General features: G+C 43.2%; 1 protein-coding gene across 1 annotated transcript; it reads left to right on the top strand.

Annotated features, from left to right (window-relative positions):
* The first annotated feature begins 353 nt into the window (after positions 1-353).
* On the top strand, positions 354-24,148 carry EIF4EBP2 (eukaryotic translation initiation factor 4E binding protein 2). The gene is made up of 4 exons (XM_059899203.1): positions 354-822; positions 15,611-15,796; positions 17,376-17,450; positions 23,800-24,148. Exons 1-3 carry the CDS (start codon positions 678-680, stop codon positions 17,405-17,407), a joined length of 363 nt encoding a protein of 120 aa, XP_059755186.1. The 5' UTR covers positions 354-677; the 3' UTR covers positions 17,408-17,450; positions 23,800-24,148.
* The last annotated feature ends 419 nt before the right edge of the window (positions 24,149-24,567 follow it).

Genomic DNA, 24,567 nt, shown 5'->3' with positions numbered 1-24,567 from the left:
GGGAGAGGTGGCATCGTAAACCTTTCTGCTGTGTTTTTTAATAAATGCATGCATTGCTTATTTTTAATATTGAGCAATTAAAAGTAAAATAACACTTTTGTTTAGATGGATAGGAAACAGAAGTCGGCTCAAGGAAAGTAGTGTTGATTGACAATTAAAAAAAAAACACTTAAGTTTTCCGTGTCCACCGACACACAGCTCACAAACAGTTGGCATAGGTTCTGCCCGACTCGCGTCCCGCCCTCAGGGCTTAAGCCCCGCCCCGTCAGCAGCCCCGCCTCATCGCACCGCACCCGCCCCTCGGAACGTCACATCCGGCCGACCAGCTACCCCGAGCTCCCTCTGCCTCCCGCCTTCGCCCGCTTCCGGTCGTCGTCGTCGTCGTCGCCGCTGCTGCCGCTGCTGCTGCTGCTGCTGCTACTGCTGCTGCTGAGACTGCTGGCGGAGGCCGGAGGAACGGGCGGCGGCGGCGGCGGCGGCTGAGAGGGCGGCGGCGGGAGCGGAGCGGGACGAGGGAGCGAGAGGAAGCGAGCAAGGAGCGAGCGGAGCGCGCCGAGCCCCGCCCGCCCTTCCGCCCGCCGGAGCAGCCGGAGCAGCCCGGGCCCCCAGCCGCCGCCGCCGCCGCCCGTCCGCCTGCCCGCCCGCCGGACAAAGCCCGAGAGCCCGCGCCCAGAGCCATGTCCTCGTCCGCCGGCAGCGGCCACCAGCCCAGCCAGAGCCGCGCCATCCCCACCCGCACCGTGCCCATCAGCGACGCCGCGCAGCTACCTCATGACTATTGCACCACGCCCGGGGGGACGCTCTTTTCCACCACGCCGGGAGGTGAGCGCCAGCCGCCCGCGCGGCCCTCACCCGAGCCTGCAGCGGCTGCAGCCGGCTCCCGAGCGCGTCCGCGCCAGCCTCCGCGGTGTCCCCTCAGTTTCCCGCCAAGGTCCTTTAACTCAGGGCGTGTCCACGCTGGCCGCTCCGGCCACCCCGGCTCCGCCACAGCCCCTCCGCCGCAGCCCCACCAAAGCCCCCGTGAGACAGCTTTCGGGAACCTTAACTTCGCGTTCTCTCTCGCCTGCGGCTCGATTCAGTGCGTGCCCACTCTGGGAAGTGGCTCTCCTGTGGCGAAAAAAAGCCCTTGTTCCCGCTTCGTGGCAGGTTTACGCACTCTACCCAGTTTTCTGCCCCCTCTCCTCCTGCTCCGGGGCAAATTCGTCTACATTTGGCCTTGCGCTCACTCCGCATTACCTCTGCCTCTTACATATTGTGTAGTTGTGCACACTGACACTTGATTTTGGAGCTGTCTCCCGGGCCTTTGTAGAAAGGAAGTTGGGGAGAGTAAGTCGCTCCTGGGACGCTGCGATGACTTGTTTTGCTGCTTTTAGAACACCAGGAGGGGGCTGGAATGCGGAGTTTGGAAGCCTCGCCCAGTGTTATCCTGCTTTGACAGCATTGTTTACTTTGCTGGACCAGGCCCCGCGGGTTGGGGGAGTCCCCAGGCTGGAGGAGGAGTGATAAAAGAATGCTCAAGTAATAGGCTGGGGAAAGGAGCGCTGGCAGCCTTGAGGGTAGAGTTTTGGCGGCGCCGCCTTGGGAGGTAGATTGAAGAGGGCGTTGTCAAGCAGGGCACCCTTGCTGGGGGGCTTGCTTGATCCTGGGGAAGGGGCAGTGCAGAGCGGGGTTTCTGAACACTGCTTTTCAAAGTACGACCAGAAACTGTTTACAAGGAAGAACACTGGGGTAGAGGTGAAGAGCGTTGAATTAATTGGTCACGGGAAAAGGGAGCTCAAAGGTTGTCTTTCCTCTCACTGGGCTTTTCTCCAGAGGGAGGAGACTGGACGATCTTGAGGGACATTATGAAGGGAATGGTGCTTCATTTTTAACTTCGTAACTTTGCCTTTGGGTGACGGCCTCTGGCTAGAGGGTTGGGACTTGGCTGGCAGCCCCTGCAGTCTGCAAGATTGCTAGCTTCGTTCTTGTGGGCTGGGCTCACCAGTTGTACTACAACCAATCCCCTGCAGCTAGGCCTGGGCGATCCTTTAATCGGTTGCACAATAGCAAGGCGGTAGAGTAAGAAGACCTTGCCAACAGGGGATAAAAATCTAGGAGAGAGCTCTACAGAGGAATCCAGCCAGGCCACTCTAGGGGTGGGGTGGCTGCCTTGTAAGACTTTAAATAACCCAGGCAGGAGAAGTTCATCAATAAGTGTGGAGAACTGGGCTTAAGGAAGTTATAACTGCAGAGCAGTGGAGTTTCTAGTGAGGTGGCTTACCTCATTGGAGAAACCTCCCTCCTGACCTGATCTGTTCAAGGCCAGACCCTGAGCATGCTGAAATCTTCTTGCCTTTTAATCGTGAAAGATTTTGGCAGATCAGAATCTGCTCCAGATAGGGTTGTCTTGAACTTGAACTGACAGCTTTTAAGAAATGGATACTGTTTTCCAAGGTGATGGAAAGAGATTTATAACTTCTTCCAGAATTCTTTGTGAATTCCGTAATGCCTGTGCTTCCAGCAGTTCAGAACTTATGTCATAGTAGCAACTGCGCTCAGATATTATTTCTTTGAGGAAGGAACTAAACTTTTAGCTGTATATTAATCATTATTCCCCTGAGGGAAGAGTCACAGGGACACCCTTTTTGGCATATTTCAGACAGCCAGGCTACCATGCTTTTAAAGTAAGGGCATAGTCTTTAAGTGTACTTTAAAGATAGAAGCCTGTCTCATAGTCTGGATTAGTTCCTACAGTGCTTGGAAAGATTCTGCCAGAAATACTGATTCATTTATCCTTCCTCCCTGTGTACATAGCCACTACTGCTTTCTCAAATATCACTGACCCTGTCTCCAGATAGTTTCTACACTTTTTTAAAAAAATTAATTATTTATTGGCTGTGTTGGGTCTTTGCTGCTGCGGGCAGGCTTTCTCTAGTTGCAGTGAGCGGGGGCTACTTTTCGTTGCGGTGCACGGGCTTCTCATCGCTGTGGCTTCTCTTGCTGCGGAGCACAGGCTCTAGGCACGCGGGCTTCAGTAGTTGTGGCTTGTGGGCTCTAGAGCACAGGCTCAGTAGTTGTGGCACACAGGCTTAGTTGCTCCACGGCGTGTGGGATTTTCCTGGACCAGGGCTCGAACCCATGTCCCCTGCATTGGCAGGCGGATTCTTAACCACTGCGCCACCAGGGAAGTCCCAGTTTCTACACTTCTTAATTTCTGATTTAAAACTTGTCATCTTAGCTCATCTATTATATTGAACCAATATTTATTGGTAGAGCACATTGTCATCTTTAAATTTTTAACACAAAGACTTACATAATGTGTTTATAAGATACAACACTGTTGTGATTGGATTTAATCACTATTTTATAGCAATTAACTCAGTGCCGCCTAGATTTTCAGTACTTACTGATTTAGTTTCCCCCCGCTTTGGAAAATTTCCAATTTTCTGATGGTTTGTTCATCTCTTTTGTTACATTTCCCTCTCTCCTCTCATGTAACTTTCCTTCCCTGAACCAGGGTTGTTATTTGGTCACCTCTAGGCACCTGAATTAATCCGGTTAGGTACCTTAAGTGAGTTTTGTGGGTCTAGTGCAGTGCTTTGCACAAAAGGGGACTACAGACAAAAGTAGGAAATGCAGTCTTTGCTCTGAATGGTCTTAAAATCTTGGTGGGAGTTAAGGGTGGAAAAGCTTTTTAGTTCTAAAAAAAAACTTGTAAAGAGTCGAGTGCTAACATATATTTCAGACTTGAAAACATTTAGAAAAGTGATAGAAGGCTTGTATTGAAAAATCTAGTAGGAAGGAAGGGGATTAGAGTTTCCTGTCTCAAACTTCTGGAAACTTTCTGGAGTGTCATACACATGTCAGAGCATTCCAGGATAACAGTTGATGTGCTGAATGCCCTAAATGATCAGACTGGGCAAGGACATTCACAACACAGTGAACTTAACATCTCTCCCCACAGAGGATACAGTTCACCCTTGAAAAGGTTTCTCAAAATTGCCTTCCTGTGGTTTGGAAAATGAGAGTTGGGTGAAAACACACTTGCTGTAACCTCTTCTGTTTCTCATATTTTTAGAAGTGTACATTTTCTCATTATTAAGGAAGAGTAAAATTTTTGAGTAAATTCAAAATGCCCTTGGATTTTATTTTGTTTTGTTTTATCTGCCTGTGGAGGAATGGGGATGAATGATGTTCGGTTCTAACTTTGAGAAGCTGTTTCTGGCCTCAGTGAAAGGTAAAGTTACTGCAGTCTCCTTCACTTTTGTGACATTAGGAAGGAACCTAATGCTTTCATTCTGTAACTGAGAGAAATTAAGTAACTTGTTAGTGTCATACAGCTAATTAATGTCAGTGGGTAGTCGCAAATTTAGTGTCCTGATACCTAGTCCAGTTTTTTCCTCTGTTGTCTTAAGATGCGTATTTTCCTAGGAAAGGAAGTTTACAAACATTTAAAAAGACTCTTCGACCTCTGGAATGCTAGCTAATGGCGATGCTTTTTGTTATCTTATTTTTTTTAAGTTCTGAACTGTCTCCCTGTGGGAGGGTTGTGCTCTGGGGAATGAGCAGAAACATAGAGACCTCTTTGAGCCTTTCTTTTTGCCTTTCTTTTCCTGCATAACATCCTCATCAGCTGTGGAAAAGTATGCTGTTGCCATAACAAGAGCACCAGAGGGGAACTAACTATGATGGTCTAAAATCTTGTTCATACTCTGCTTCCTCTCTGCCAGCTGGAGAGTTGCTGTGATTGATTGGTTCACTGAAGGCCAGTGGAAGGGTCTGGGGATAAAGGAGAAGACAGGAAGAAGGGAAAAGAATCCACTTGGAGTGAGCCATAATAAAGTAAGAGTATTTGGGGGGAGTCCTGAGTGTTAATCTGATTCCTTTCTTGGGAGAAATGAATAGAGCTCTGTGTAGATATGGGGAAGGAAGGCCAGTTTCTCACTGTTACAAAATTTCTAATTCAGTGACCTTGGGCTGAGTTTATTCTAGGCCAAAAACTTCTGAACCAGCAAGTGTACTTATTTGCCTCTCTCGTTTCAGTTATTAACCAAAGGACTTCATGATTACATGTGAGAAGTGTGTGAAAAACATGTTGAAAGTTGTCCAGTCACTTTGCCTTGTGTTTGAGGAAGATGGCATTTACTTATCTCAGAGTAACAAAAATTAACATGTGTTGTCATTCCGGAGCAGATTTGGCTGTAGTCTCATATTCATCAGCTGCCAAAGCATGTACTAGAAGATGTAGCTTAGTTTTGTGTTGGGTGCGTGTTTGCTGATGAGGGACTGAATTCTGAGCCTGGGAAGGCAGCAGCCCTCAGCCGCAAGGCATATAGCAGTGCGATGTGTGGAAGGGAGTGCCTCTGCCTGCTCCATGTCAGTCACAGCCTGATGAGGGAAGACAGAGCTCGTCCAGGCTGATAGTGCACAACTCCCTTCTGCTCTCCGGAGGCCTGTGTGTAAAACGGGAAGGGTGAAACGTGACGAGTCTGTAAATTGGCACTACCAGGGTTGTTCCGCAAAGACCTTGTGAGGACTGGAGTCTTAAAGATGATTTTATGGGAGGGGTCTTGCATGGTTTGGAGACAGTGTAAAGATTTGCAGATCATGTCCTTTCAATTTTTCAATATTGTCTTGAATAATATTCAGGCTTCATGGATTTGTATGGACAAAAAAATATTTTGGTGTGTGGACATGTCATAACAAATGACTAAGGAATGTCAGGTTTTTTATTTTTATATGGAATCAGCCAAAATAATTTTTGGAACTCAAATAGCTACAGTAGTAAATAATGTTGTAGGAGATGCTTCACTGCCAATCAGCAGTAAAGTAAAGGCTGTGATGAGAAAAGAAAGATTTGCAGATCAGACAAGGTAAAGTTAATGTGGGAAAGCTAGTTCATCTGGTTGGAGAGGAAGAGAGCCTGAGCAGGACAGTAGTTGGTTGGTGAAGGATAGAACTTTTTCTTGGCTCCCAAGTCTTTCGATGAATAGATTAATGTTTAAAAGATTTTTGCTAATCTATTTATAATAGAACAAAAGTCAGTTGAAACTTGCTGTCATTCAACTTATTGAATAGGTAAGGCCTAGGCTACCATTTTCAAATTTGTTCATCACAGAACTTTGTTTTGCAAAGATCCCTTAAAACCTGTGTTATAACACCCAGCAGCTATCTATCTGATGTGTGGCTCGTTTTTAGAGGACCTCTTCACCTGATACTCAGGCCACAGTTTGAAGCCAGAAGCTCAGAAATCTATGAATGTTTATATCTGGATAAATGATCTTTCAGATCCTTAGAACAAATGCCCCGACAACTGAAGCTGTTCATTTCATTGAGTAGTTTTTAAAAGTAAAATCCTTAACAAGCAAGGATCAATTAACTGGAAAATACAATTCAATTCTTGTAGATTCCTTGGGATTATCTATATACAAGATCACAGTCATCTGTGCAAAGAGATAGTTTTACTTCTCTCTTATCAATCTAGGTGCCCCATTTTGTTTTGTTTTTCTTGCCTAATTGCCCTGGCTAGAACTGGAACCTTTAGTACAGTGTTGAACAAAAATGGCAAGAGAGTGACAACAGATTCCCTTGACTTGTTCTCAGTATTAGGGGAAAACCTCCAGTCTTTCATCATTAGGTAAAATGGTAGCTGTCGTTTTTCATAGATGCTCTTTATCAGGTTCAGGAAGTTCCCTTTTATTCCTAGTCTGTTGAATGTTTTTATTATGGAAGGGTGTTGGGTTTTATCAAATGCATATATATATATATATATATATATATATATATATATATATATATATATATATGTATTGCATCTATTGGGATGATCATGTGATTTTTGTTTTTTATTCTATTGTTATGATGTATTATGTTAGTTATTTTTAGATGTTGAGCCAGCCTTGCATTCATGGGATAAGTGCCATTTGGTCATGGAATATAATCCTTTTTATATATGTTGCTGAATTCAGTTTGCTAATGGTTGAGAATTTTTGCATCTATATTCATAAGGGATATTAGTCTGTATTTTTCTTGTGGTATCTTTGTCTGGTTTTAGTATCAGTGTAATACCTCATTCAATTTTAATTTTTTTAGAAATGGCCTGCTGTTTATAGCAGAAGTGAGGACTGGTGAAGATAGACCATTGCTCTCTAGGTTCTAAGAGGTACCTATCAGAAAGTTTGAGAGGCTTGTGGTTCATTTTAAGATGTCCTTTGAGCTTGAGAAAGGTGCTCATATCATTACCAGAGAATGTTTATGTTAGAGCTGGGCTGCTTTTACATTGAAATGAAACCACTCTCTGGTCTGCTAAGTTCCTAGAACCATTATGAAGAAGCAGCACTGAAAAAAAGTGACCTAGACCAGTGATCTCCAGTAGGCTTCTTTGCCTCTTATGGACTTTATTGATGAGTTCCTCACTATGAGTAAAAGTAGAAGACATTGATATGTATATATGCATTGTTTTTATATATTTTTTTAAGTGCCCAAGAGGAGTGAACTTGAGGAAAACAAGAAGTGGGAATGAAAGCCAGGCTTGAATCTGAGTGCTTTCCCCATACCAAAGCAGTGAGCGAGCCTTCATTAATTATTAACATTACAGAGGCTGAACCACAACATCTGTGAAATCTAATCCAAAGAATTGATCCAGGATGCAGTCAACAGTCTGTCAGATCCAACCAGCTTTTTCCTGGAATCAGAGCCAGGCATTTCTTGAGAAAATTTATTTCAAGATGAATGTTCAAGCCCAAACAGACGTGGACATATTTGATGTACTTCATTTTGATAGACTTAACATCAGTTGGCATTTATTTGACATTAGTTTGTGTTTTGTATACCACTTTGGACCTGGTACTAACTAAAAAGGTCATTTGTTTCAGATCACTTTGCAACCAAGACTCAAGAGAGCTAGATTTGCTTAGAGTACCTTGCTTATTTGTGTTTGTCTCCTGGCTCCTGTGTCACTGTGTGATCTTTCTTTGGATCCTAGTTTCTCCATCTGTAAAATGACAGGCTTCCGCCAGATGCTGTCTAAAGCCTCTTCTAGCACTGGACCTTCTGCATAGGAAGATAGTCATTATCAACGTCCCTTTCAGCCTAAGTGTGTGTTCTACTATGGCAGTGTCCTACGTGATTGGGCAGGGACCCCATCCTTTGACATTAATATCTTGGAAATCTTTATTGGAGTTAATCTTTATTGGAGTTAATCAAAGGACAATAAGGATTGGCTTTTCACAAACCTTGGATGTCTTCCGTTTGCCGTAATTATTTAGCCATACTAAGTTACAATATCCTCCGGCTCCAATTGTGCCTTTTTTTGATGTAAAAATTGTCCCTCTCTTGGTTTTGTTAGCACTTTAGGGATTTGATGGTTGTACACAGTAAATGTGGTTTGGCCACCATCAACTTCCCTGGAGGATACTGGGTTAGGCAGCTTTTAGCCTCTTCTGGGTTATCTGGCATAGAGCTTTTAGAAGTCTGTCCTTTCATCCAGAGCCTCCATGAAGAACAGATGTTTAAAACTGTAGTTCATTCAAGAATGTTCTCTAACACAGTCAATCAAACACAGACCTTGTTAATCACCCCTCTTAAGCTGGAATAGTAAAAAGCAAAGAAAACCACTGTTTTTGTAAGTCCTTTCTGTATTTTAACTTCTTATTTTCCCTTTTTATTACTGGGGGAGACAGGAGCTTGGGAGGAAAGAGGGAAAGCGGCAAACTACCTTTCTGAGTGTATTGGAAACACTTGCTGCTTGTTCATCTTGTATCTGTTTCTGATCTCTTGGTGGGCCCTTACATGAGGCATAGATGGAGAATGTCAGGAATTTCTACTGGAATGCTAAAGTTACTTGCCAAGTGCTTTGTTGTTGTTGTTGTTGTTGTTTTAATTTCTAGATTTGAAGGATACCTTCTTCCTCATGGCTTTAGTGTCGGTCTGTTACGTATGTATTTATATTTGCAAATACTTTTTGAGTCATTTTTTTCCCCCGATTCCTTATAATGGGCTTTGCTTTTTTTTTTAACACTTTCTCTTGGTCTTAAGAAAAAAATTGGTGGTGGGGGCTTCTTTAAACAACAAATTTATTCTGTTACATTTCTGGAAGCTAGAAGTCTGAAATCATATATATGTCTTATTGTAAAATATACATAACATAAAATTGACCATTTCAACCATTTTTAAGGTACTGTTCCATGGCATTAAGTACATTCACATTGTTGCGCAGCCATCACCACCATCCATCTCTAGGACTTTTTTCATCTTCCCAAACTGAAACTTCATACCCATTAAACAATAACTCCCCATTACCTGCCCACCTCCAGCCACTGGCAGCCATCGTTCTATGTTCTGTCTCTATGAATTTGACTAGTCCAGGTACCTCATATTCGTGGGGTCATAAAATATTTGTCTTTTGTGACTGACTTGTTTGACTTAGCAAAATGCCTTGAGTATTCATGCAATCACCCTTTTCTTTTGCATTTATTTTTTATAACTATGAAAGTAAAGTTTAAAAGTCATATAGTATTAGGCTAATAACAAAAAGCAACATTCTCATGCCCCATCTCATCTCCAGTTCCACTCCCCAGAGAAACCATTTTAAACTCTTTCAGCCATTTCTTCTAGCATTTACCTCTGGATTTCTGAATAGCATGATTTAATGCTATTTCTCAGTTTTAGATATTAACAGTTTCCTACTATGGAAGATGAGGATTTAAATTTAGGTAAATATTAAATACAGACGTGACATGACCGACTCTGTTGGTTTCCAGCCCAACAGCCTTTCACTCTTTTTCCATGCTACCCCAGATTCCCTCATTTTTTTAAAGTGGTAGTGTGCCAAGCCCCAGAAGATGCACCCTGACTACTCTATGGCTTCCCCAGTGTCTGGGCTGGCAGGCATCTGACTCAGTTCTGGCCTAAGGATTGTAAGTGGGAAGTCCACTAACGCTTTTCTGAGAAAGATTTTCCTCTTTGATGGCTAAAGTCCCCTGAGGGAAGCCCTATTTGACCCTACACTCTCCCTTCTTGCCTAGGATGTTGTTAGGAGGGTGTAGGTTCATCTCAGCCTTCTTGGAGGGTTTTGTCACCAGCTATGCAAGCTATTCAATTTGGGCAAGTTACTTAATGTTTCTTTTTTCTGAACTGTCTATTTGCATGAGTGGATGCTTAATTCTAGTTCTGGAAGCAACCTTAGTTAAACAGTTTTATGGTCAGGACCCTGCAAAAGTATAGTAACTACTACCCTGTCAGTTAACCATGTTACAGCGGACTTTGTCTAGGTGGTTTTATTTCAGGTTATACAATTTCTTGGGTGTATATAGCTTAATATATGGATTAATTATCATTTAAACTAAGCTACTTGGTCTTGAAAGAGGCCCTTAGGCTTGAATGACCTTGTTTCTGTACTAACTAACCATCTTCACAAGCATAATTTTGGGCCTTATTCATTCACCCTCTTGTGTTCCCTGCCATTTGAAAATCACTAGTTTTTAGATCAAAAGATAGAAGCTTTTTTTCCCTCCTCTCTGTTCTCCATCAAAGGGACTGAGTTTTACTCTCATGTTTTCCTAGTAATGTCAGCATTTAGAAAGTGCTGGGTCAGGGTATTAGATTTATCTGAAACAGTCGTCACCAAGGGATGAAGAACGTTTATAGATATCTAATGTTAACCTAGATCTAAAGATTCCTATTTGTTTTGAAATCCAAACATGAAGACTAAAGTAATATATGCAAGTTTTAAAAACAAAATAGAAAAAGAAAAATTGAACAGAAGCACATAAAATGCAAAAATGCCAAGAGACTGCTGCTTTTAACAGTTTCTGTTTATAGTGATTTTATTGGTTACACTACTGTTACTGTAAATAATATATGTATGCCACAATTTCTTGATTTCTTAACATTGGATGATACTGTTGACTCCCTATTATGAAAATGAGGCATATAGGACACTATATGCTTTCATTACTTTCTATACCTCTCATTTTCCCTCTCTCCATTTACCAATTTTTGTAGATTGTTTTATCGTTTTTGGTTCTTCTGGGTAGTTACCTTTTTTTTTTTTTTTTTTTTTAGTATTTTTTTTTTATTTTATTAATTTATTTTATTTTTGGCTGTGTTGGGTCTTCGTTTCTGTGCGAGGGCTTTCTCTAGTTGCGGCGAGTGGGGGCACTCTTCATTGCGGTGCGCGGGCCTCTCACTATCGTGGCTCGTGGCCTCTCTTGTTGCGGAGCACAGGCTCCAGACGCGCAGGCTCAGTAATTGTGGCTCACGGGCCCAGTTGCTCTGCGGCATGTGGGATCTTCCCAGACCAGGGCTCGAACCCGTGTCCCCTGCATTGGCAGGCAGATTCTCAACCACTGCGCCACCAGGGAAGCCCTGGGTAGTTACCTTTAAAACTCTAAATACTATAGTTAAACCTCTTGTGTTTCAATCTGATAGTTTTAACTCCACCATATGAGATTATACTATCTACCTGTCCTGCCTCTACTTCCCTAGTAGGTCTGCCTTTCCATTATTTTCTACAGTATCAAGGTCTGTAATATTTACATACTCTTCCTTAACTATGATAATTCACTTTTATTATGGTTTAATTGTAAACATTGAAAATCAATAAATAGCATATATGATACTATGAATTTTGTAACTTTTCAATATAAAACCAAGGAGTATGATGATTTTCATAGAAAAGGAAATGGAACACTCACTGGAAAGAAAAAGTTTCCGCTGTCAATGTCAAATAGATTCTTTTTTTTAACACTCCATCAATTTATTAAAATCATGCTCCATTTTAATATTGTGTTATACGCAAGCTATGGATTTTTTAAACCTTCTTTAAGAATTTATGGTTAACTTTTCTCTAGTTAGTTGTGGATGCATTGGTTGACGTTGAATTGGGCTGACATAAATGTGGCTGGCAGTTGAAATTTGAATTATTGGAAGTTCTTGCTTCAGAAAATGTGTCTATGCACATGTATAAGAGACCCTGAATATTAGGTTTTTAATTGTCTTGGAATTCATATAATTTCACAGTAAACACAATATCCTAAAAAGGAAATATAAAGGGTTTTTTCCCCTGGCATTTTATTCATAGTCAGGTCTTTATGTTTTTCTTTTAATAATTTTGTTTTTTTGTATGTCATATGCTTTTCAAGTACACCACAGAATCCTTAGTCACATGTTGATTCCCTTTTTTTGCTATATATCTGCTACAGTTAATTTTTTCAGCTTGCAGTGATCTAAAATTCAAACACTTAAAATACTGTGGTTTTGTACCCATATTTTCCCTGGCCATATTTAAGAACATTAACAGCATCAGTTAAGGTCCTAGTTCTTCAGGGTGTCTTCTCTTCTGAATTGTTTACTTTGTGTGCATTTGAAACCAAATGTATCTTAAAAATCCACTAAACTATTAAAACTAATAAGTGAGTTTAGTAAGGCTGAAAGAAATGAGATTGGCATACAAAAGCCAATTGTGTTTCTATATACTTTCAATAAACCAAAAATGAAATAAAGAAAATAATTCCATTTATAATAGCATAAAAATAATAAAATACATAGGTATAAATTTAACGAAAAAAACAACAAAACATATACTGTGGAAACTAGATAACATTGTTGAAAGAAAGAAGACCTATATAAATAGACATTCCATGTTCATGGATCGGAAGACTTAATATTGTTAAGATGGCACTACTCCCCATATTTATCTATATATTCAGCACAATCCCCATCAAAATCCCAGCTGGCTTCTTTACAGAAGTTGACAGGTTGACTCTAAAATTCATATATGGAACTTTAAGAGACCTAAAATAGCCCAAGCAATCTTGAAAAAGAAAAAGTTAGAAGACTCACACTTCCTGATTTCAAAAGTTGTTACAAATCAAGACAGTGTATTACTGCCATAAGGATACACATAGATCAGTGGAAGTCCAGAAATAAATCCTCACAATTACGGCCAATTGATTTTTTAAAATTAATTAATTAATTTTTGGCTGCATTGGGTCTTCATTGCTGCGCGCGGGCTTTCTCTAGTTGCGTCGAGCGGGGGCTACTCTTCGTTGCGGTGCACGGGCTTCTCGTTGCGGTGGCTTCTCGTTGTGGAGCACAGGCTCTAGGTGCGTGGGTCAGTAGTTGTGGCGCACGGGCTTAATTGCTCCGCGGCATGTGGGGTCTTCCTCGACCAGGGCTTGAACCCGTGTCCCCTGCATTGGCAGGCGGATTCTTAACCGCTGCACCACCAGGGAATGTTTATAGCAGCATTATTCAAAGTGGAAACAACCTAGATGTCCATCAACTGGTTAATTGATAAAATGTGATTTATACATACAATGGAATATTATTTGGCAATACAAAGAAATTAAGTACAGTTGATCCTTGAACAACGTGGGGGTTAATCCAAGTGTAACCTGTAGTTGGCCCTCTGCCTCCATGGATTCAACCAACACTGACTGTATAGTACTGCAGTACTTCCTGTTGAAAAACAGTTCTAACTTGCATTGTTCAAGGGTCAGCTGTACTGATAAATGCTAAACATGAATGAATCTTAAAAACCTGCAAGTGAAAGAAATAGTCATAAACAGACACATATTGCATGATTGTATTTTATGAAATGTCTAGAATAGGCAAATCTATAGAGACAGAAAAGAGATCAGTGGTTGCCTAGGCTGGAGAGGTTGGCAGAACGTGGGGAGGGACTCCTAAATGTATATGGGTTATCTTGGGGATGATGACAGTGTTCTAAAATAGTTTGTGGTGGGAATTCCCTGGGGGTCCAATGGTTAGGACCCGGCGCTTTAACTGCTGTGGCCCAGGTTCAATTCCTGGTCGGGGAACTAAGATCCTGAAAGCCTCATGGCGCAGCCAAGAAAAAAAAGATTGTGGTGATGATTGCACAATTCTATGAATATACTAAAAACTATTGAATTACACACTTTGAATGAATTGTACATGAATTATATCCCAAAGAAGTAAAAAAATGTATTTTATTGCCTCTGCAAAGTCGCAGGAGTTCTTCAAAGTTTCTCTTATATCTGACACATTTAGGTAGAATTTCTACTACTTATTTCCTACTTGGTTCAATTATAATTCTTTAATGTTTATGTTGTTGCTAATATATAATTTAGAAATAGAAAGCTTGCTTTTATCCTGTGCTGTTTTTTCACCACCTCACCTCAGAGTTTCCAAGCTTAGCGTACTACAGAAGTGAGAATAATCTTGTTCCGACTTGCAACATGAATATTAGTAAGAACATCTCACGGTGAAATCTCACCCTTCTGAAACCTAGCCATGGACAAAAGTGGGGGGTGACACAACAAAATCCATCCACTAAAGCTGCTTCCCTTTGTTCATTGGAAAACCATCAGGCTCCTTCCCAGCCTACTTGCTCTTATTTTACATAGTGTTAAAATAAGCAGATCACCAATTTCCAAACCCAACAGATTAGATGTATCAAGTTAGAATGGGTGTAAAGGGTGTACTGTAGACTGAATTGTGCTCCCCCCCCCATTCATATATTGAAGCACTGACCCCCACAATGTGATGATATATAGAGATAGGGCCTTGGGAGGTAATTAGGTTTAGATGAAATCCTGAGGGTGGGGCTCTCACAATAGAATTATTGTCCCAAAAGAGACACCAGAGAGCTTGCTCCCCTCTCCCCCGTGGGAGGACACAATGAGAAAGAACTGTAAGGAAATACATTTCTGTGTAAGACACCCAAAATGTGGTATTTGGTTAGGGCAACCAAACTAAGACATGGAAAAAAGATGGTTCTTAGCCAAACAGTGAGGGAGGAGACAAGGAAACCATGGTGGGGAGGGCCATAAGCACAACCTGGCTATCTGAATCCTATTCAGTATAAGGAAAATACAGAGCACCAACTGAATAGGCCCTGAGACTTCCTAGGTCACAACGTAGTATAATAAATGAGTTTCATAATAATCAACCAGATTCATCAAGAAAGGGTTGGTTTTCTGTTTAAGGTGGTAAAAAGTTTTATAATCTGTATTAGAAAAATTTCCATCCAAAATAGTTCAAATTATTTATTTTTCGAAAATTGAACTAAGTTTTCTGCTCTCCAGAATGATTCATTCCTCATAACTTCAGCTACCTTTTTGTTTGTTTTTGTTTGTTTGTTTTCTTCAGCTTCATTGGGTCTTCGTGGCTGCATGCGGGCTTTTCTCTAGTTGTGGCGAGCGGGGGCTACTCTTCGTTGTGGTGCTTGCGCTTCTCATTTGCGGTGGCTTCTCTTGTTGCAGAGCACGGGCTCTAGGTGTGCGGGCTTCAGTAGTGGCACGTGGGCTCAGTAGTTGCGGCACACGGGTCCTAGAGTAAGCGGACTTCAGTAGCAGCACGTAGGCTCAGCAGTTGTGGCTCGCAGGCTCAGTAGTTGTGGCGCACGGGCTTAGTTGCTCCGCGGCATGTGGGATCTTCCTGGACCAGGGCTCTAACCTGTGTCCCCTGCATTGGCAGGCAGATTCGTAACCAGTGCGCCACCAGGGAAGTCCTGCCTTTTTGAATTGCTGCTAAGTTCTTATTTTTCAAAGCAAGGAAAGTGAAGGTAAATTTCTACTTTCCTTGTCCTAAAATTATATTTGAAACAGGATACAAAACTCTGTCTTCTTTAAACCCTGTTTTCCAGGAACTCGAATCATTTATGATCGAAAGTTTCTGTTGGATCGTCGCAACTCTCCCATGGCTCAGACCCCGCCCTGCCATCTGCCCAATATCCCAGGAGTCACCAGCCCCAGCACCTTAATTGAAGACTCCAAAATAGAAGTAAACAATTTGAACAACTTGAACAATCATGACAGGAAGCATGCAGTTGGTAAGAGAATGCTGGTATTAGGGACCAAGAGGGTAGCCCTGGGATTCGAATGTCAGTCTGCTGTGGGTTGAAAAAATGTTGATGCTTCAGTTGTAACTGGTATTCAGTCATATGTCTCTAAGGTTCCCCCCACTCCCCTCACCAAGGCTTATTGAATTATTGAATTGTTCTGAAAACCCTGACTTCTAAACCATAACCAAATCTACTCTAGGTGTGGGTTGAGGGGTGAGGAAGAATCCAAAATCAGGGACTGGTAAATCCCAAAGAGGACCTCTTGAACCTGGGCTTTGTTGGACTAGGGATAACACACACACAGAGAAACAAAACAATTTAATAGTTCCCATTTCCATCACCCTCAGGAAACAGACCTTGCTTCTTACAAGAAGAACGTCATTTTTGTGGTATAGGGCAGCGGTCCCCAGCCTTTTTGGCACCAGGGACCAGTTTTGTGGAAGACGATTTTTCCATGGACTGGGGGGATGGGGGGATGGTTTTGGGATGATTCAAGTGCATTACATTTATCGTGCACTTTATTTCTATTATTATTACACTAATATGTAATGAAATAATTATACAACTCAATCATAATGCAGAATCAGTGGGAGCCCTGAGCTTGTTTTCACTTGCCACTCACTGATAGGGTTTTGATATGTGTCTGCAAGCAGTTGATTTATTACGGTCTCTGTGCAGTCAGACCTCTCTGCTAATGATGATCTGTATTTGCAGCCACTCCCCAGTGCTAGCATCACCGCCTCAGCTCCACCTCAGATCATCAGACATTAGATTCTCATAAGGAGCTCGCAACCTAGAATCCCTCATATGCGCAGTTCACAGTAGGGTTCACACTCCTGTGAGAATCTAATGCTGCAGCTGATCTGACAGGAGGTGGAGCTCAGGCGGTAATGCAAGCGATGGGGAGCAGCTGTAAATAGAGATGAAGCTTCTCTCACTCGCCCACAGTACCAGTCCGTGGCCGGGGGGGTTGGGGACCACTGGTGTAGGGAAAAGCAGTATGGTTTTTCACCCCGTTTTCCAGGACTGCCTGTAATATTTCAGTAAATACTCCCCCATACTCACACACACACGTTTATTAATGAGTCCTCTCTGTGTCTGTGGAAATGGCCAGCTCCTGAAGTACACCTTGGATTGCACTCCATGACCCTTTTACACGAGCCAGCATTCTGCCTCCTCAAATTCCAAATGAGTTTTTAATGGACAAAGTGTCGATTCAGAGCAGGGCCAAAGTTCAGAGCCTCCAGAAGAATGTGCTGACTTGATAGATGGCCAGGTGCTCCCCAGGAGCTCCGTTTGGTCAACCTCTGGACAAAGGGACACTCAGAAAGTTTTCACTTGTATCCTTTCCCCCAATTGCTCCTCCCTGTGGGTGATTTGACTGCCATTCTTGTTTTTCCCCCAGATTAAAAAGACTAGCCAAAGCAAAGCAGAATAGTTGTTTCAAGGCTGCAGAGAATGGGACAGTTTGAATTCCTTTTTGACCTTTGTGCAAAGGGAATGATAGTTAAAACTGTTTTGCTTTTTCTCTTCGTGCTTTACTTTTTCTGTTCTTCATTCTAACCAGGAGATGACGCTCAGTTTGAGATGGACATCTGACTGTCCTGCGAGGATCAGAAGAAAAGCAGCAACACTGATACACGTGTGTACCTGATTTGGCCAATAGGATCAACAAGGCAAAGACAGAAGAGGCAGTACCAGCAATCCCTGTTGCAGTCTCCTACTCCTGCTCCCCTGCTCCTTCTCCGGGTGCCAAAGGATGCAAAGATGAGCTGCATCTGACCATTTCTTCTCCCTATTTCCTGTTCCCCTTCCCAGTTAGACAGTTAGATTGAAGGCCCTTGGCATATTTCTGTAGAACTAAGCAGCCCACAGAGGAAAACAGTTAACCTCTGGTTCCCCCTTCCCCCCATTTTTTTTTTAATCCCAAATCAAATACCAGCCTACCAATAATTGGCTGGCTGGGAAGTCTGGGGAAGTGATATGGAGGTTTGATAGGTTCAGCATCATTCCTGTTCTTACCCTCTGTCTCTCCTCCCTGTCTTGCTCATGTTTCACTGCTGCAAAAGTCTGGGTTTGGGGTCTTGAAAACCATTGGAGGGAAATGGTAAACAGGAAGAGAGCTGCTTTCTCTTTTACCTTGAGGTGTTTGTCCTTGGGGACAGAACGCTGTTTGTACATCTCTGGTAGCATTACCCTGGGGCACTGTTTTGAGGTCCACTTCCCCTCCTTCCTCTGGGAGGAATGTCTTCTGTCTTTAGTATTATAGTGCATCTTCCCATTCGTTTACTTATCACAATTGTGCAAACATTTCTTAACTCTACATCAGAAGGGGGTCTTTGGTCACCAGCTGTTCTTTCCTCCCCTTCTCCCATCCCTCCCTGCTTGCATCTTGTTGCTTGCAGTCCTTTTGTACTCTGAGCTATCCACGTGATTTCTCCTGCTCCTGGAGCAGGTCCCTACGACAGGACAGAGGCTCTTTGGATAAGGCCCGATGTATTGGGTTGATCAAAAAGTTCGTTCTGGTTTTTCCGTAAGATGTTACAGAAAAACCAGAATGAACTTTTTGGCCAACCCAATAGTCCTCTGCAGGATGATACCCAGGAATGACCTCGGAAGACATTGAACTGTTTGAGTACCCAGGCTCAGTAGTCATTGTTTTTCAGTCCAGTGAGCATTGTGATATTTGTTGTCTGTGATTTTTGAGTTTGAAGTTGACTTTCAGAATGCTCTTAGAAAAGAACTAAACTTTTTTCCTTTGTGGACCTGCTTTGTTTGGCTGCTGAGATAGAGAAGCATGGGCTTAAAAATGCGTTCCTTCCACTTTTCTTACCTTTCCCATGGTACTCTGAATTTCCCTATCTTTCCCTCCCTCCCTCCCGCCTTCCTTCCTTCCCTCCCTTATCTCTGCCAGGCCATTTTTCAAATGTACATCCAGGATACCTCAAGTGTTGGTATCTGATAATATCTGTCACTCCTCTTAACTGAGGAGTGACCTTTTATTTTTAAGATGAGTACAGACCTATTTTTAGATGTTTTCAGTACAGTTTTGAACAGCAACTTTTTAATTACACATCTTCCGGTGTTAGGAAGGTGAGAATTGTCCGTAGGCGAGTCTGCTGTTCCATGTCACCATCCCTTGTCTTCCCTAGTCCCTTACGAGCTCTTTCCTTCTCGCTCTAGTTTTGGGTGTGCATGTTTGGAGTTTGTAGTGGGTGGATTGTGAAACTGGACCATTCTGCCTTCCCTGGGTTGTTCATGGAAACCTCATTCTTTTCCCTTACCCTTTGCTGCTTCATTCCCCATCCCATGGTCCTGACTATTGACTGGCACAGTAATCCTGGGAGAGTGACTCCCCTCATAGAAAGACAAGTAAAATAGCCACTGGTGTCCTGGGAATTTCTGGTTGGATTTGGTGCCCTGAACCCTCTTATTAAGAGATCAGATCCCAGGGTGAGAGTAACAGGCCAGTTGGCTAAGATAGAAAGCTGTTTTTCTTTTGAACTATGAAAAGACCCTGTTTGCGAATACATTTTAGACAGAAAGAAGGAAGGATGTCTGAGGAACTTTGTTCTGTTTTCTGCTACAAAATGTGAAGAGTTCAAAAAGTGAAACCTTTTGTGATGGTTGATGTCTCTCAGGAATAAGCTGGGTCTCCAGAGTTTTGGAGATGCTTTCAGTCTCAACAATTGATGAATGGAAAAGTATTTTTTGTTTGCTTTTTAATGTATCTCTGTTCTGATTTTAATTAAACTCCAAATTTCACTTTACATATTCTTGGAACAACTTAAGGTGCATTGGTAATTTGCATGAGAAGCTTGCTCAGGACCTCATTGTCCCCTGGGAGCTTGATTCTTTGGGAGTGACGCTTTCATCCTCCTCAGGGCCCGGCCTGGGCATCCTCTGGAGTCTGACTCCACTACAGCGAGTAGTCGGGCTGTCAGCAGAAGCATGCGCCCTTGTTTGTTCTTTACTGCTGCACATGAAAACTCGGCTTCCTCACTGAGAGACGGGGAATGAATTTAAAACATGCCAGCTTGAGTAGTCTTAAGATGCCATGTTCCCCTTTTTTGCTATCTTGAGGAACTGCTGCATGTGGCCCTCTAATCAGAGGCCATATTTCTAGTATTTCTTGGGAGTGTCAGCTGTATAATATAGCAGCCGCCCAATCCTTTAGCCATCTCTATAACGACCTCCATCTGCTTGGTGCAATTCCTTCCTGGAGGCCACTGCTACTAGAGATACTGTGGCCTCCATAAATCGGCATTTCAAAGATAATTTCACAAGGCAATAGATGAACTTCCAACAGATGACACCTTTGTGCCATGCCTCATAGAATCATTTTCAGGGCAAGCCAGAATCCAGTAGGTGGTTTACTCCTGTATGTTTGGAAGGAATCTCACAGTTGAAGCCCTAAATGAATAATCTCTCTGGGCTTTTTCCTGGAAAGGGAACCCCCTTAGGGTAGCATTTGAGTGAGGCGGTTCTTAAAATCTTATTGATTATTTGTACTTTTCTTCTTAGGAGAAAACCATGTTTCTGTACTTCTGGGGACAATCCATGTCGGTGAGAAATGACCTTGTCCAAATTCCAGCAGGAGACATGCATTGTCATGATTCTACCTCCTTCGTAGTGTGGTGCATTGAGTTCACCACTTCCTCATATTCCGTTGAAATAGCTATTGTGTTCTCAAGACCACAGTGTAGAGAAGCTGGCTTCTAGCTATTGGGCTTCCAAGCCAAGAGTTTTGTCCTTCCATCTGCGTTAGTTATCTATTGCTGTTTAACACATTACCCCCAAACTTAACATCTTAAAAGAGCGAACATTATCTGTCAGTTTCTGTGGTTAGGACCTGGGAAGCAGCTTCACATGATGGGTCTGGCACAGGGTCATAGGAAGTTGCAGGCAAGATGTCAGCGGGGTCTGCAGTCACCTGGGGCTTGAGAATCCACTTCTGAGCTTTCTTTGTGGCTGTTGGCAAAATGCCTCAGTGTCTTCCTATGTGGATCTCTTTTTAGGGCAGCATGAGTGTCCTCACAGCATGGCAGCTGGCTCCCCCTGAGCAAGTGATCCCAGAGAAAGAGGGCAAGGAGGAATCTGCAGTGCCTTTTATGACAGTCTCCGAAAGCACACGTCATCACGCCTTCGTATTCCGTTCCTTAGAAGCAAGCCACTAAGCCAGCCTACACTCAAGGGGAGGGGAGTTACACCCCACCTACTGCATGGCGCGGTATCAAAGAATTTTGGGTATACTTTAAAACCACCTCACCCCCAATAGAGGATGAAACCAGGTCAACAAGAGGGGGTAGGTTTAAAGTAGATGATATACTGAGAGAGGTGTTGTTAACTGAAAACAGTTCTCTTAAGACGTGCATCGACAAGCAGATGAAAAACGGATTCTCTCCCCATGGCTACTGCCAGTTTTAAGAGGGGAGGCAAGAAATGGCAATTCCCAGGAGAATGTATCTATACATTTGCCTGGTGTATACTACCAGCAGCCCAAGGTTGCTTCTTTGTAAGTCCTTGGCTTGGTATCTAAGACTCAATACTGCTTGCTCGCTCTCTCCTTTAGCCAGGAATTGACAAAGGGAATTGGATCCTTCTAGTTGAGCCACTCAGATGGACTTAATTGGAGTCAGGGTTGTTAAGCAAAGGGAGCAAACTTGAATTACATTTTGGGTTATGGGGCTGAGGAAAGCTAACCGTTCCGATTCAGGGTGACATAGCTGAGAGCATCCAGAAGCCAGGTCCCCACCAGAGTCGATGCTTGGCACCTGCTCTCACAAACCACACCAGCTGAAGCAGACTTGGGCCAGGTCTCTCACTCAAGAAGCCACTTCTCAATAAGTAGGGAACATCTGGGAATTTAAAATGTCTGTCTGTGCTTTATTGTTCTTTAAATCCACTGCAGGTTAACTGCGTGCCCACCTCATCCTGGGCTTCCTGATGGAAATGGGTTCTTAAAGAGAACCAATGCTGTCTTCACCCTGAAGAAAAACTTAGATGAAGCTTGTCAGTTCAACACGTGTTTAGTGAATGTCTGCTATGTGTTTCTGGCACCCGTGCCAAGTTTTTAGAGATTTCAGACATCTTAAGGATGCAAATTCTTGTTTGGATTTATGCTCCAGCTCTTCCCAGCATTTTCTTATCTATAGACCTGCTTGCTTTAGAGTATACTTGAATAAAAAAGCATTGCTGCTGAGGCAGCTATAAAAAAAAAAAGGTACTTCTTCCAGAATTAAGGAACTCATCTTTAAAGCACCTTCAAATGAATTTTTTTCCATCTGATTTTGAGGTGGAGTCAAAATAGGTGGTCTTTTATTTTTGCTGTTTGGGTTACCAGCTCTTTGGGTCTGTCAGACCTTAGGGGTATCACATATCTTGGCTGCTTGAAGCCTGGGCCTGCAGCCCTTTACATTCCCCTCCAGACGGGAGGCCCGGTGCTTTTCTCTCTGGGTCAAAACTTTCCCTTATCATGTTTCTGGACTACATGATAAGGGGAGCTATTTATTAATCTGCGAAACCCAATCTCTTACCTGCCCATGACATCTAGGAGGGGGTAGTATTTGCTTTAAAGAAGTTGTTTCCTTGGGAGGGCAGTTTCTGTCTGGACTTTGAAGGGGGCATAGTTACCACACATTACCATCCCCACCACCACCACGTTCTTTACCTCTGTCCCAGCTTTTAGTAAAAGATGACATCAGATCTTGAGGCAGTTGGGTCACAATTCTTTAGAATGCTTATACCCCAGGGGCATTTCCTGTTCTAGTCATGTTTTTCCAGTTGAGTATTGGCGTTTCCGTGAGGCTTGCTCACAGACATTTCTGATTGAAGATTAAGGATGGTTGATACAATCATTCATGTCACCTTTCCCACCCTCTGGAATTTACATTTCTTTCTCTGGGCTGGTCCTGGAAGTTGACACCTTTTGGCAAAGCTTAGATTTAGGAGAAGTCTTTCAAGTCCCTGTTCAGATGATCTGTGGTTTCTCTTTGCTTCCTCTGCCTGCAGCCCTGGCAGACCATACTGTCTGGATCCCGAATGGAAAACAGTACTGAGATGAAACACATTCCTGGGGTATTTAAACTCTCACTCTGCCACCTTTCTAAGAGTTGGAGGCTGGCAGAGAGATGCTGCAGTGCTTGATAATTATTTGGCCACATTGAAATTTCCAAAGGGAGCTCTTGCCGGTGCTTAAACCCAAAATTCCTGAACACCTGAGATTGCATGAATCTAGCACAGAATATCCATTCTTGCCCCAATGTACCCCCTTCCTCTCCATCTTAATCTTCAAAACAAAACAAAACAAAAAACCCAAGCCCAGGCCAAGGGTCATTTTTACTTGAAACCAGGAGAGTGGGGGAGTAACACGAGAGACGAGGGGCGAGCTGTGTGGTGAGGCACCCTGCTTCTGGTGTCTGTTCCAGTCACTGAGGACTGTGAGCCAGTGCCTTTCCTTCGCCTGGAGGTGGAGCCCATCTCTTTCCACCTGGGTGAGGAGACCCTCTGCTACCCAGGGGTGAACCTTAAAGAGGGTGTCTTGGAGAGCCCAGAGGACACTCACATTTTTTGGGTGTCCATTTTAAGCATCTTTAAAATGTTTTATATATTAAAAAAAAAAAAAATGTTCTTCCCTGTCTTTGTGCAACCAGTGGCCCAGTTCCATCCATTCTGAATGGAAAAACGGAGACTGCCAGTGCTTTCCTTGGTCTTCCCTTCGTCTCCCTTAATGTGGGTATCCCCTTACCCGGCCTGTGCATTGCACTGTCGTGGATGGATAACAGAGGGCACCACGCAGTCCTGAGGCAGTCCCGTGTGACTCCGTGATCAGGTTTTTGTTTCTTGTTTTTCTAACTGTCCTTCCAAACCAGCAAGTGTTTGGAAATTAGGGGAAAAGTTAAATTCTCACCAACGGTTGCTGTTACACTTGAATCAATAAAGATCTTGAGTATCAACTTGGTGTTTTAATTTTTCTTTTTTTTAAATTTCAGGTGAAATCCTGTTGATACATTTTGGGCATCTTGCTTGGTGAGGAAGATGGGCAAAGGCAGTTGGCCACTTCATGTGTCAGTTCCTCTCAACATTTACGGAGCACTTTGTCCATCTGGCCCTGTATGTGCCAGGAGGTGATGTGTCCCTTCCCGAAGGAGCTTGGAGGTGAACACGTACATGCTGGGGCTGGATGCACCCAAGAAGGCCCTTCTTTAGGTACCAGCCTGGAGGAAGCCCAGGCAACAGCTTTCCTGACGAGGGCTGCCTCTGCCCCTCAGGAGCACGTGTTAGAAATCCATCATATCTGATGTCTGAAAATAAACTAGACTCTGCTGCGTGAGCATCACATTCCTTGCTATTATTAATCCAGTGAGGCTCACATATTAGTATTGAGAGCAAGAATCCTGTCCTTTCAAGAATCCTGTGGACCGTGTAAACAGGTCCACGGAACAAAACAGTGTAGAGGTTTAGGGCACAGGCTTTGGAGTAAGACAGGCTTGAATTCCTGCTGTACCACTTAGTAGCAGCCACATTCTCTCTGACAGGATTCCCAGTCTCTCTAAGCTTTGGTGTCCTCTAAAATAGGGTTAAGTTAAGAAGTAGGTCTTAACCTGGGTGGCTGTGGGCTCAGGTGGGATCACGGAAAGCACTTAGCCCAGTGGCTGGTATGTCAAGAGCTCAGTTACAGCTCAGTGTGACAAGTAGAGGTGGGTCAGCTGGGTCTGCTTTTCCCCAGAATGTGCAAGTTTGGGAGTGGAGCAGGCTTG

This window comes from Balaenoptera ricei, chromosome 16 (assembly GCF_028023285.1).
Source record: "Balaenoptera ricei isolate mBalRic1 chromosome 16, mBalRic1.hap2, whole genome shotgun sequence".
NCBI classification, from domain to species: Eukaryota; Metazoa; Chordata; class Mammalia; order Artiodactyla; family Balaenopteridae; genus Balaenoptera; species Balaenoptera ricei.
This window is presented reverse-complemented; position numbering and strand designations above follow the sequence as displayed.